This window comes from Adiantum capillus-veneris, chromosome 3 (assembly GCF_014529385.1).
Source record: "Adiantum capillus-veneris isolate H3 chromosome 3, ASM1452938v2, whole genome shotgun sequence".
NCBI classification, from domain to species: domain Eukaryota; kingdom Viridiplantae; phylum Streptophyta; class Polypodiopsida; order Polypodiales; family Pteridaceae; genus Adiantum; species Adiantum capillus-veneris.
The window spans coordinates 165,956,153-165,968,234 of record NC_140933.1 but is presented as its reverse complement, the minus strand read 5'-3'; the positions used below and the strand labels follow the sequence as shown (position 1 = coordinate 165,968,234).

Below are 12,082 nucleotides of genomic sequence, written 5' to 3'. Positions count from 1 at the left end.
ATACTTTGGCCACAAGGCCTCTCAAAGCTGGATAGTTTTGAAATAAGTGAAGGGGATCCTCACTAGCCGCTTTGCACCTTGAGCATCTATAAGAGCCTATCCATCTGGTTGAAATCTTAACCTTGGTGGGTTTATTCCCCCTATAGCACCTTCCATATAAAGATTTTCATAGGTGAGGTCCACTAATGGTCTCATACGTTGCTTGCTACCGATGTGCTACCGACTCCCATCTAGGTTTGGGCCACTATTTCTACCACTTTTTATCAAGTGGAGAGAATCAATATATTCTGAACATAAGTTTGAAATAGATTGCCTTTTTTTTCCGATTTAGTGAAGTTTCTGTGCTTAGGCCAATGCCAGGATTTCCAATCAATGTCAACCTCATAAATTGGCACAAGCACATTGCTAACACCTTCAGTTGTTTTGTTGATCGGTAGCCTTTCAATTTGGTTGACTCTTAATACACCACATCTTCAATTCAAGTTTCTCACGTGATATTAAACTAGCTACATGCATACTAAAAATTCTACTATTCAAGTTTCTTTTCATTTTTTTGTAGACATACTCATAATTGTGAGTGAATGTCATATTAACCTCGAAAGGAATGATTAATAATCCTCAAGCATGATAGGTTCCTTGAGGGACCATATACTTGATTTGGGGCTATGCGGTCCTTGAAATAGGAGAGCTACTTAGATAATTACATTCTCATGACTGGTAGATGCAAACTTGAGAGAGCTTTGATTGCTTGAATTGAGTCTTCAACGTTCTTATGTTTTCTAATGGAGATGATCACTTCCCTGATTTCTTGAGTAATGTCTTGTAGCTGTCTGCCAAGTGGTCTTTTTCAGCGATATGTTGGTTCATAGCCTTCCAAATTTGCCTAAAGTAACAGAAGCAGAAAATTCATGTGCGGCTTGGTCTTCCAAATCTTGCCTCAAAGGGTAGGTTTTTCTTGAAAAAGAATAGGATCTTCTAGATCTTCTGTATCCATTTACATTATTTTCTCGCTAGGCCTCTCGTAGCTAGATAGGTTTGCAACAAGTTAAGGGATCCTCACTAGCCATCTTACACCCCAAGCATCTACAAAATCCTATCCCTCTGGCTAATATCTTTACCCCGGTTGGAATAGCCCTCCATAGCTCTTTCCATAGGAAGGTCTGCATAACTAGGGGTCACTAAGAGTCCAATATATTTGTTGCTATTGATGCCCATTTGGATTCTGGCTACTGCTTTTGCAAGTGCTAGGCTTCTCAATCAAATTCAGTTTCAGACATTAGCATAAGCATAATGCTAAGACTGTTGACCTATCTTGATCAACATTGATCCAATTCCGTTGACATTGAACTAAGTGGCCAACTCATCTACATCTTTCCATCTCGTGCTATCTCGACCCCCAAATTAGGTCAAGTGAGTGAGAACTTTGCTATTGAATTTTTTGGAAACTTCTCTCTAGAGTGGATTCAAACACTTCACTTCCCACTTTCGAGACCAATAAGACCAGTGGGTTATGGAGTTTTGAAGTATCTGGTTGCCCCTCCCCCTGTAAGGCTTATCATTGCCTGGAGGTTGCTTTGAACATTTCTTTTGGAAGAATTTAATACATTTACTCGCAATTATGAGTTTGGCAAAAAGAAAAAGAGAAGTATCCATGCTCCCCAAAAAGAAAAAGAAGGAAGTTGCTACCAATGCAACTTGAGCTATTGTCTACATGCATATGAGGGTTACCAATCCATCCATGTAACCACTACATCCATACTATCCTGGGATAGTTCTGAGGCCAATAAGCTTTGGGTGCTATATACCAATAAGCTGTGAGCATTCTATAATTTTCCTGTGATTTTAACGACCTAAAATTCTCATTAGTTGGTCATTTCTTAGTGAGTATATACATGTCTCTGAGAAGGCAACTCCTTGCACCTAATTTCATAGTTTTGCATTTTTTTATTTTTTATTTTTTTTTGGGGGGGGGGGGGGGGGGGGGGGGGGGTTGTGTGTTTCATAGACTCATATTATTACCATGAAATTTTTTGAAGCATACCTAAAAAAATGTGAATTGGATTTTTCTACACACTCAAATATTAGTAAAGCTTTGCTGCAAAAAAATGTTGTGATTGCACTTCAATAAAACAATGATAGACAACTCACAAGATTTTAAGAGTGATCAATTTTGTTTTGCTATCATGTAGAGACCTTTGAGCAAGTATATATGTTTTTTTTGGCTTTATTTCAAATGCACGAACAAGGAGTATATCTCTAGGGTAGATGAATAACTATGCTCACATGATAGTGCCTTACATGGACCATTTACTTGCAAATAGTTGCTAAGCTCTAGCAACAATTATACTGCCAACTAACAAGATCTTTTACTTTGTCAAAGATAATGCGATGATTGTGCAAATTAATACTTCCCCAATACATAGCTGGATTTCTATCGTGATCCTTAGACCAAAATGGAAAACACATGCGTCTACTCCTTGAATTAGAGTAGTATATGAGTGTCTTTGCCTTTGCGCTCAGGTAGAAGACTTGTTGATCCCTAAAAACAAAGCCCATGGTCGGTAGTTGAACATCATTTGGATAATCCCAACATAGCTCAAAGCCAGGGGGCCCAGGGGTATCACTGTTATCTGGTTCTCCAAGTATTGGAACCATTGCATTCTTCCATGCCTCCTTAAAAGGATCATATGCATCTTGAACCATCTCACTGATCGTTGCTCCTGAATCCAAAATAACTCCTCCCGATCCATCATTTGGGTCAATGTCAAACACTCCAGTAGGAATCCCAACTAATTGAGTATCGACAAAAAAATCCACCACATCCATATAGGTCATTCCGTCATTCCCTTGATCTAGTATGGGGGTAGTCGAGTATAATGGTATCCCTTGTGCTACAACATATATAGATATCAGAAAGGGTAATTCAAATAAAGGCAAAACCAATACCTATGCTTTAGACTTTAAAATGTATTACAATCTCAAACCATACATTAGATAAATGATGTAATTGGTACGCTTAAAACTTGATTTTTTTTTTCTTGAAACCAACCCCATCTATAAATAAAAGGAAATATAGGTTCTTCCTACCATCATGAAGAGCCTTTACATCATCTTGGCTTGTGATCATCCTCACCTATATATGCTTATAGATATGTTTTTGAGGTTCAAGAAAAGTTGTCCTAATCCTACACAATTCCTTTCTATGTTTTCTTAAACATTATATCTTGTTGCTTTGATTCTTTGTTGCATATGGAGATGGGATGGTGCGCTCTCTCTCTCTCTCTCTCTCTCTCTCTCTCTCTCTCTCTCACACACACACACACACACACACACACACACACACACACACACACACACACAATGGTTACTCTTTGAAGGTTTGATGGTATGATTTTGATTCATATATCCTCAAGCTAGTCGTGTTTGGTCTCCAATGCTTTTTGCTCATGCTTGAGGCTCACAGTTACTACACCTTTTCTAACCAATACTACTATGGGTTCTTGAATTTATCTTTGCCTACTTTAAGTTGGGAAGGTAGCTGGACATGCTCAAGGCTTTATGCCTTGAGGAGGTGGTTGCCAACTTATACCAAGTTCTTGCCTCTATATCAAGTGATAAATCTCTATCCCTCACTTAGCTGAGATTCCCATATAGTATTTCCTTTTCTAGTTATTGCTAGGGACACAATTTTCCCAAGCATAGGTACAGACATGTCCCTATTTGTTAGTTGTCATGCTTTTAAGACTATTTAAGTTTCTTGTTTACTTCCTTTTGAGGATCTAGGGTAAAAGCATTAGTTTAAAGTAGTTGGAACAATAAACCATTCCACTACAACAAGGTTGCTACCCCCTATATCACGCGGTGTCTTTAGAAAAAAATAGACTTTATTGCTCTTGTGTTGTCGCTTGTCCATGTGCTTCACTATACTCCCAACTGCCCGTGCCTACAGGCCCTCACTGCTACCATGACATCTGACAATTGGTTGCTCAATTCAAAGGGAGCATCTCCTGAGATACCCCCTAATAGCCTCATGCCCAAAATTGTCCCCCCTATTTTGGAATTTGTATCGTAATTGTCACCTTTTCCCTATCAAAGAATTAACTACCAGGAGAAATCCAACCTTTCCTTATAGTTCAAGACCCTATTTATAAAGAGGGATCTTGCATTTCCCTCTTTCCCCATGCATGCTACAATCTCACAAGATTGGCCACTATGCCAGAAACTACCTTGAGGCTGGGACCACTTGGAGGTGTGTCTCTAGAGATACCAACCGGATACAAAATACAAGTAGACTGGAGGATATTGAAAATGATTGAGTCAGGGCCAAGGATGCAATGACTAAGGAGGCTTTCCCTCTTTCAACAAACAAACAAGAGGATATGAGTATGCTGAAAGAGACCTTGCACGAATCCTTGACAACATATGGAACCTATTCTCATGGTGACATAGTTGAAGACAATCAGGTACCAAACATAGACCTTCTTAGCCACCTTCTTAGATAACAGTTAGAACCCGTTCTCACAGTGATATAATTAAAGACAATCAAGTACCATAGACATACCTTCTTAGCTACTTTATTGCAACTCTAGATCTTCTAATAGTACTAATTTGATCAAAAAAAAGAAAAGAGAAGTGAGTTCCATGTTGATATCTTGAGTATATGTCTGTATGGGTTGTTGGCTCCTTGTAAAAACTAGATTCATGTGATCCTGTAGTCTCTAAGTACCCATGGAAAGGTCACTTTGCATGGGTTGCATTGTCCCTTTTTTTGTTTCTATTAATACAAACATCCCACATAATGTGAGAACTGCTAAAAAAAAAGATTAATTTTTTAAAAGTTGTAGCTTAGTACTAATAAGCGAACTGTGCCATGTTGTGGTGACAAAATTATCTAAAATAACTAGAGCGTAGATTTATGGGATGCATGATAGGCTATTTAGAATGCGAGTTGTGTGAGTGGGATGTCGAAGTTGGATAGCACAAGTGATTTCCAATTCTGGGCAATAATCTTTAGTGTTTGCTTGTATTCTCGGGGCCTAGCAAATACAAATAGCTTATGACTCATCCATTGTTGAGGCCCTTTGTGCCCGCATCAATAGTGCCTAGTAAGCATTAGGGTTACCCTTTGCTTCTTGTACTTAGAACAACCAGACAATAAAACACCCACAATTTGTTTGAGAATGTGTTTTTCGTTCATTTTGATGCTTTAGTCATCTAATCATTGCTCATGAATCATGTATATTATCGTCAAGATTAAAGGATGCACACAAATCAATTCAAAGTCGTCACCATGCAATTAATGAGGGAAAGCCCTATGTATTGGAGCCCCCCTTGCTTGAGAAAATTCGTCAAACTCATTTTTAAGCCACTCATCAACTGATGTTGTGGTCTTGCTGATGAGTGGCATGTCCACAGGTCCTTGCGAGGTCTATCATTGTCCGTATGTAGCTATAGGTTGAAAATGTTTCAAGTGTGCTTTTGCCTAGCATACTCGTTTTACTCTTAGAAACCCTAGATGTTGCCTATACTCTTCAAATCATCAAATGTAAAGAGACACCGAAGGAGAGAGAGCTTGAGCTCTTGCAATCATACATGCACACAACCAAGAGAGTACACAATGGAGATGGAGGCACACTGCTTCTTCTTCTTCACTAATGAAAATGAGGCAAGGTCTACAAAAGTGGGGGATACAAAATAATAAGAACTATGTACAATGCAAGCATACATGCACACAACCAAGAGAGTACACAATGGAGATGGAGGCACACTGCTTCTTCTTCTTCACTAATGAAAATGAGGCAAGGTCTACAAAAGTGGGGGATACAAAATAATAAGAACTATGTACAATGGAGAATGTGAAATTGCTAGTGAGTGGGCTAGAAAGAGAAGTTGCCATTACTCTCGATAGGTAGACCATGTCAATGAAGTTTAGTTGTAGTACCACTAGCAATGATCCTCATATTCACTGCCTCATGCAAGTGATAAATGTAGGTGAGTACTCATTTAGACGTACCATGCGTTGTGCTTGATATTTCAGCATCAATGAGTGCACTATCCTCTTCATCGCGTCTCCTTATCTTAAGCATTGACAATTTTTTTGGTCTTAGATAAATGATATATTTTTTCCACATTATTGAGGTCCCATCTTCCTTACACTCTATACCTCCCCATATAGTCTCCACTTGCCAAGATGTAATGTATGCTAAAACTACCATGGCTTTAAACACCTTTGGTGAACAAACATGCATTCAAGTGCACTACCTTCTTGTGCCTTCCTCTTCTACGACCGTCCATCTTGGCTTTGATGATCCAATCTTAAGCTTGGGACCTTCACATGGATAAACATTGGTCTCTTTCCTATAATGCATTTTTGGTGATTGTAAACTGAACAACTATTTGGGAGTGTGCATGTGCATGTGCATGTGTATGCAAGTTATATCGATACTTACATATTTTCTTGACAAGACCCACATATCTATTATTCAATGGCACTCACATGGTGTCATTGCATCTATGAAATTGTCTTTCTCATATGCCTCACATAATCTCATTCCTAGTGAGCATGCATCATTCTTGTCTTTTTGCTCTTTCTACATACATTGATGCCACACAATTTTCCTCTTCATTTCTATGTCTTAACACTTACTTGCCGGTAAGACCACAACTCAAATCCCCAAGAGATATTGAATTGTTTGGCCCCTTTATATGAGATGATTTTCATTTTTCTTGCACTTGAAATTCCACATTTTAGACCAAGCAATCAACTAGATGCTACACCCATGTTTAAGCCTCTATTCTTGTTGTCATAATGCAAGGTTTGGGGTTACCCCTAAGTACATGACAAATCCCACTTCTCGCCTATATGTTTGGTCTGAACTTCCAGGAAAAATAATTTTCTTGCATTTGATAGGGGGATTGCCAAAGGAGGGAGAGGAGATAACCATGGGCATGAGGGTGGAAAGATGGAGACAAATAGCCCAATCACGAGATAGAATGCCCCCCCCCCCCCCCCCCGAAAAAAAAAAAAACCCTAGAACTCTTTCTCTTTGGGGTGGGTGAGAGGGGATGCAATGTCACTAAAACTACATCTCTCTCTCTCTCTCTCTCTCTCTCTCTCTCTCCCAAACACTTTTTAGACTACATATTGGTGGTAGACCTATCTTGGAATTTCAGTGGGGGTTGGTAAATTTCAATATTTATAGGGTGAGTACAATAAACCTAGGTTATTGTGTTACAAAGTGTTCCCCCCCCCCCCCCCCCCCCCCCCCCCCCCCCCCCCCCCCTCTCTCTCTCTCTCTCTCTCTCTCTCTCTGTGGATTCTTCATACAATGTCCTAAAAATAACTCAATCAAGGCATGGAATGGGGGATGTTTGACCACTGTCTCGGCTTGTGTGTCTCTTTTAGATAAGGTGCACTCTCTCTTGCTACCACCTACCCCTATATTTACAAACCCATTTATTACATTAATTAATGCTTTAGACAAGAAAAACTTACTTGGGGTGGTGGCACCTTCGGCAAAGATGATCCATCCACTATTTGGTTGGGAGAAAATGGAGGCAAAGCAAAAGGTAAAGCTAGGATTATACCCATATACACTTCCCCAAAACTCTGGCCAAGTGAGGCTAAGCTCATCTGCAAGACCTAAAACACCTGAGGTGACTGTGGGTACAGGGCTAATGTTGCTAAATCCACACCCAAAAGGAAGTTGATAGGCCACCGTATCTCCATTGCTATTCCAATCCCAAAAGTAAATAGTATCAAAAGCTAATAATCCTTGACTCGATGACCCATCTGCATACGATAAGCCATAGTTGCAAGTTCCACCATTAGTCCCTGTGCCGTATCCTGTGCTTTGTAGAATGTTGCAATAGGTGGAGCCAGGTACCTTGAAAAAGAGGAGAGAAAACAATTTATTTAAGTGCCGCCCAAAAAATATTTTTTCTTTATCTAAACACATGATTCACATTTAAGATAAAAACATACATACATGCATACAAAGAGCTTCCTAACAGGATCAAATTAATAATCCAAAGTCCAATTAACATTTGCTCTTAGACCATCTTTATTCTTTCAATTGGCTTATCCCTAGCAAACACTTGGGGTGTTCGGTATACATAAACACTCATATCACGTGCATTTAAAGCCTACTTTAAAATCCCCATAACTATATATTTTTTAATGAATATAACACACCCTTTTCTAGTTCAATATTTGTATATCCCTTTTGATTGGTGCCCTTCTATACATTAAAAATGCATTAAAAATGAGACTAAATAACCCTTTTGTTGAACTCACGTGCTATGTTCAGATATTTGTGAGTGATACCCCTATAACATTGCACAATGGAATAAATTTTTAGTCCTTCTGCACTAAGAAAAATAAGAATACAATCTTTACAAAAGCCCATTGTTTTGTGAGGTGATTTAACTATCATTTTCTACCCTTTTGGGAATGCCCAAAGGCAAAGGAAAATGGCCATAGTGTTGTATGCCTTTTTTGCTAACAAGAGTAGTCATTAGCCTATGTGGCACTTTCCATGTGACTTCCCTAGGAGGGATATGATGTGTAGTACTAGCATCCAAATGAGTCTGTAAAAGTTCCAAATTACTCTCCTAACTTCATGGGTCGACTCCTCCTAGTGTTGATATGGGATGACTTGGGGTCCCTCTTGAGAATTAGCCAAATACATTGTACTACACACTTGTGCTACATCTTGCTACTTCTACTTAAGTAGACAACTCTTAACACACTTCTAGTGTGAGTTTATGACTAATAATCTAGTTAACTTCATTTTGGCTCCATGTTGTCTATTGTACCGTTGATTGTTGCTCTAATGATTATGAATGCTTATGTAGAAGTTAAGACACCATAGAAATAACAATTGGTATCACAGCCATGCTATTTGGTATTAGTAGATAGATTGATTGTCTAATCTCTTGTTTAGTCTCCATGTACAGTTATGTACATGGGTTTGATTCCCTTGTGTCATTAATTGTCTTTTTTATTAAGCATCAAATGAAGACATCATTAGGTTTCCTACTTTGTGTGTATTGCATCTTTGTTTGCATTAAAAAACCTCTTTTGATCCATTCAATTAAACATCCTTGTAGCATTTCAATGCCCAAGCAATTGGATTAGATAGATGGAGTAAAGCGAAGATGTTTAGCATCTTAAAATTGTTTGTTCAATTAGGTCAATTTTCTAGTTTCATTCACCTCTAACTACTCCTCTCAAGATCATCCTCTCACACAAGCTACTCCTTAACCAAAAGCTCCATTTCTAAGGGGGAGATTCCCACGAAGTGAAGTGTCCACACATCTTTTATAAAGAAGGTATTCTCACTAAGAAAACATAGAGATATTCTCTAAACAAGAGCATATTCACACCTTGTTTTGGCAGAGAGCTTCACCCACATCAAAAGGTTTCAAGAAGAAACTACATCAAAGCAGATTCTTCAAAAGCCTTAAAGGTTCTACAAAAGAGTTTTACTAGAAGAGTCTGCAGATGAGTGTTTTGCTAGCTTGGCACCCCATTCTTTAGGCGAGACCTAACAGTAGGCTTCCATGTGCTTGGACGATGAAGGGTTGAGGACAAAAAATTTTATAGTCAAAGCTGTAGTCCTGAAATCCATATGGGTCTTTAGAAATGAACAACTATTCCAGAAAAAGAACAAAATGCTGCATGTAGAACTAGTGCTGGAAACTTGCGGATGGCTTTTGGTTAGCAGGAGGAAGCGACTTGTCGAGAAGAAAGAAGATAAATCCTTGAAATATAGAAATTCTATAACATGGATTAAAGTTCCTTTTGTGTCAATGATTTCAAATCCCTCGGAGGACTTTACGCCCATTGAATTGACTTTTTTCTTTTTTGTATATGTTGAATGTCCTCGTGCAAACGATATGCCAGGGTTTGGATGTATTATTTTGAGTTAATTCAAATCAAGCTCAAATGAGCATTTAAAAAAAAAGAGAAACTTTTTGGGACTTACTCGCTCCAACTCACACCTAGCTAGTAGTGCTTGGGTTGTTGGCTTGCGAAAGCTGATGTGGGATCTTACTATTCGTCGAAACCAAGGTTCAAACCGTGAACGCGTGTGTCCTTGTATTGGCCTCTTGCTGTCCTTAATATCTTGACGATGCTTTTTGCATTGAATAACGTGCTAATCGCTCGCAAATGCTCTGTGCGACAGTAGCTTCAGAGTTGCCTATGTCGTATGAAAGCCCTGCTCAATGCGCATCTGTTGCACCTCTTGCAGCCAAAAAATCGCCATGGAGGGAGAGCTACACAAGTTAGTAGTACCGCTACTGGCCCCTCTACCCTAAGCATGAGAGGACTTTAGCCTTGATTGTGACATTCTATACAAACTTTTGCTCTCACATGTCGTGAATGTTTTAAAGAAGATATTGTACTAGTTACTGACTGTTAGCCTGCTTTGTGCGCCGAGAGCAAGGGAGGGCATGGCCGATGGACATGGGTGGCTGCCTTGGCTTCTTTCTTATGCTGGGGTGAATCTACTCGTCAACGAAGGTTGGAAAGTTGGAGGCAGCTTGGCTGCTTTGGTCACAGTCGGAAAGGTATTTTGTTGGATGCTCTCATGGTTCCAATCCATGTGAACATCGTGTTTTCGTTGCTTGATTATCGAAGGAGAAACCATATTGATTCAAGCATTCATTAGTTAGACAACGATTGGACTATTGAAAACCAAAAATTATCAGTTTTGCCATACCTGGGGATTGAATGTGTCAGATTTAGCCGGATCAAAGACGGGAAAAGCCTGTGGGTAGCAAGGTTGGCATGGCTTGCATTGCATCCATGTGAGGTGGCTACCGGTGTCAATAATCAAAAGTATGGGTTGTGTGTTGGAGGGATATCCTGCACTCAACTCCACATAGTACTCGGCTTGTGCGCCACCATGAAAGTACCCTGTCGTGACCTGACAAGTACAATCACTTCACCATATTACTCTTGCCATATTCTATGCATGTTTCTTCACCACACTATGTACCCTTCTATGCATGTTTGGTGTGTATGTTAGAAGACCGATCACACACCTACAAAGGTTTTATTCTGCATGGTCATGCAAGGCTTAGTTAGTGGGAACTTTTGGGTTACTAAGCTTCATGCATGCTCAGCTATTTTGAGATGCCACATGCACACAAGAAGTTTTGGACAAATTCTCACGATAATTCCCACATTGTGACTTACCTCAACATCATGAGCTTCTGTGAGAGAGGCACTGCATACCTAGCTAGGTACGATTGGGGGCAGGGGACCGGGGACCGCCGGCAGAAGCTCATGATGTTGAGGTAAGTCACAATGTGGGAATTATCGTGAGAAGAAGCTCATGATGTTATGCATTGTATGAAAAAGACTCCGTTTTCCTACTTCTAAATCTTCTTGTGATATGTAGCCTACACGCACACACCCAGTGTAGTTGCATTCCGAATGCTTGGATCAAACAAGTAAAGGAGACAAAGACTTACTTGACCCGCAGGCCAGTAGTCGTCGGGGCGGAGGTTGGTGTGAGGGGACGGTTGGCTCTTATTCCTCATCGCCTGTATCTGTGCCCAAGACTCGGTAAGCCGTTTGATACGCAAGTCGGAGACGCAGACTTCGTCGCAGTTGGGCGGGCGTGCAGGCGAGTGAGCGTCGTAGATGTGGCTCACCCACATCTTCATTCCACTGCTGCCCATCGCCCTCGCAGCCTCTCCAGCCCCATACTTCTCACCAGCTATTATGACATTGAGCACCACTACGGCGAATACAACCTTCACCGGCAGTAGCCTGCAGCAGCTTAGCCAATTATCAGGTGAGGGCCATCCCAATCCGAATGGACCCATGACAGCTCCTCACTTACTATCCCTCGTTCCGTGTCCGCCTCATTAAATAGCCCTCCTCATGCCCCTGCGGTTGACATCTTCTTTGGAATATTCCTGCACGAGGCGTACATTTTATCTATGGCGTTATCACCATAGCGTTTACAACTCGGCTAGCCTGCTTCGTTAGCAGCATGTGTGTTGAATTCACGTGAAGCTGAGGACAAAATTTATTGTGTGTAGACTTGTCATTCGGATAAAATTG

At 40.2% G+C, this 12,082-nt stretch overlaps 1 protein-coding gene across 1 annotated transcript; it reads right to left on the bottom strand.

The window, feature by feature from the left end:
- Positions 1-2,331: 2,331 nt before the first annotated feature.
- On the bottom strand, positions 2,332-11,841 carry LOC147462120 (aspartic proteinase nepenthesin-1-like). Its single transcript, XM_086507094.1, has 4 exons — positions 11,485-11,841; positions 10,728-10,934; positions 7,496-7,886; positions 2,332-2,891 (listed from the first exon to the last, which is right to left on the bottom strand). The coding sequence occupies exons 1-4, from the start codon at positions 11,839-11,841 to the stop codon at positions 2,332-2,334; spliced, it is 1,515 nt and encodes a 504-aa protein (XP_086363220.1).
- Positions 11,842-12,082: the final 241 nt, after the last annotated feature.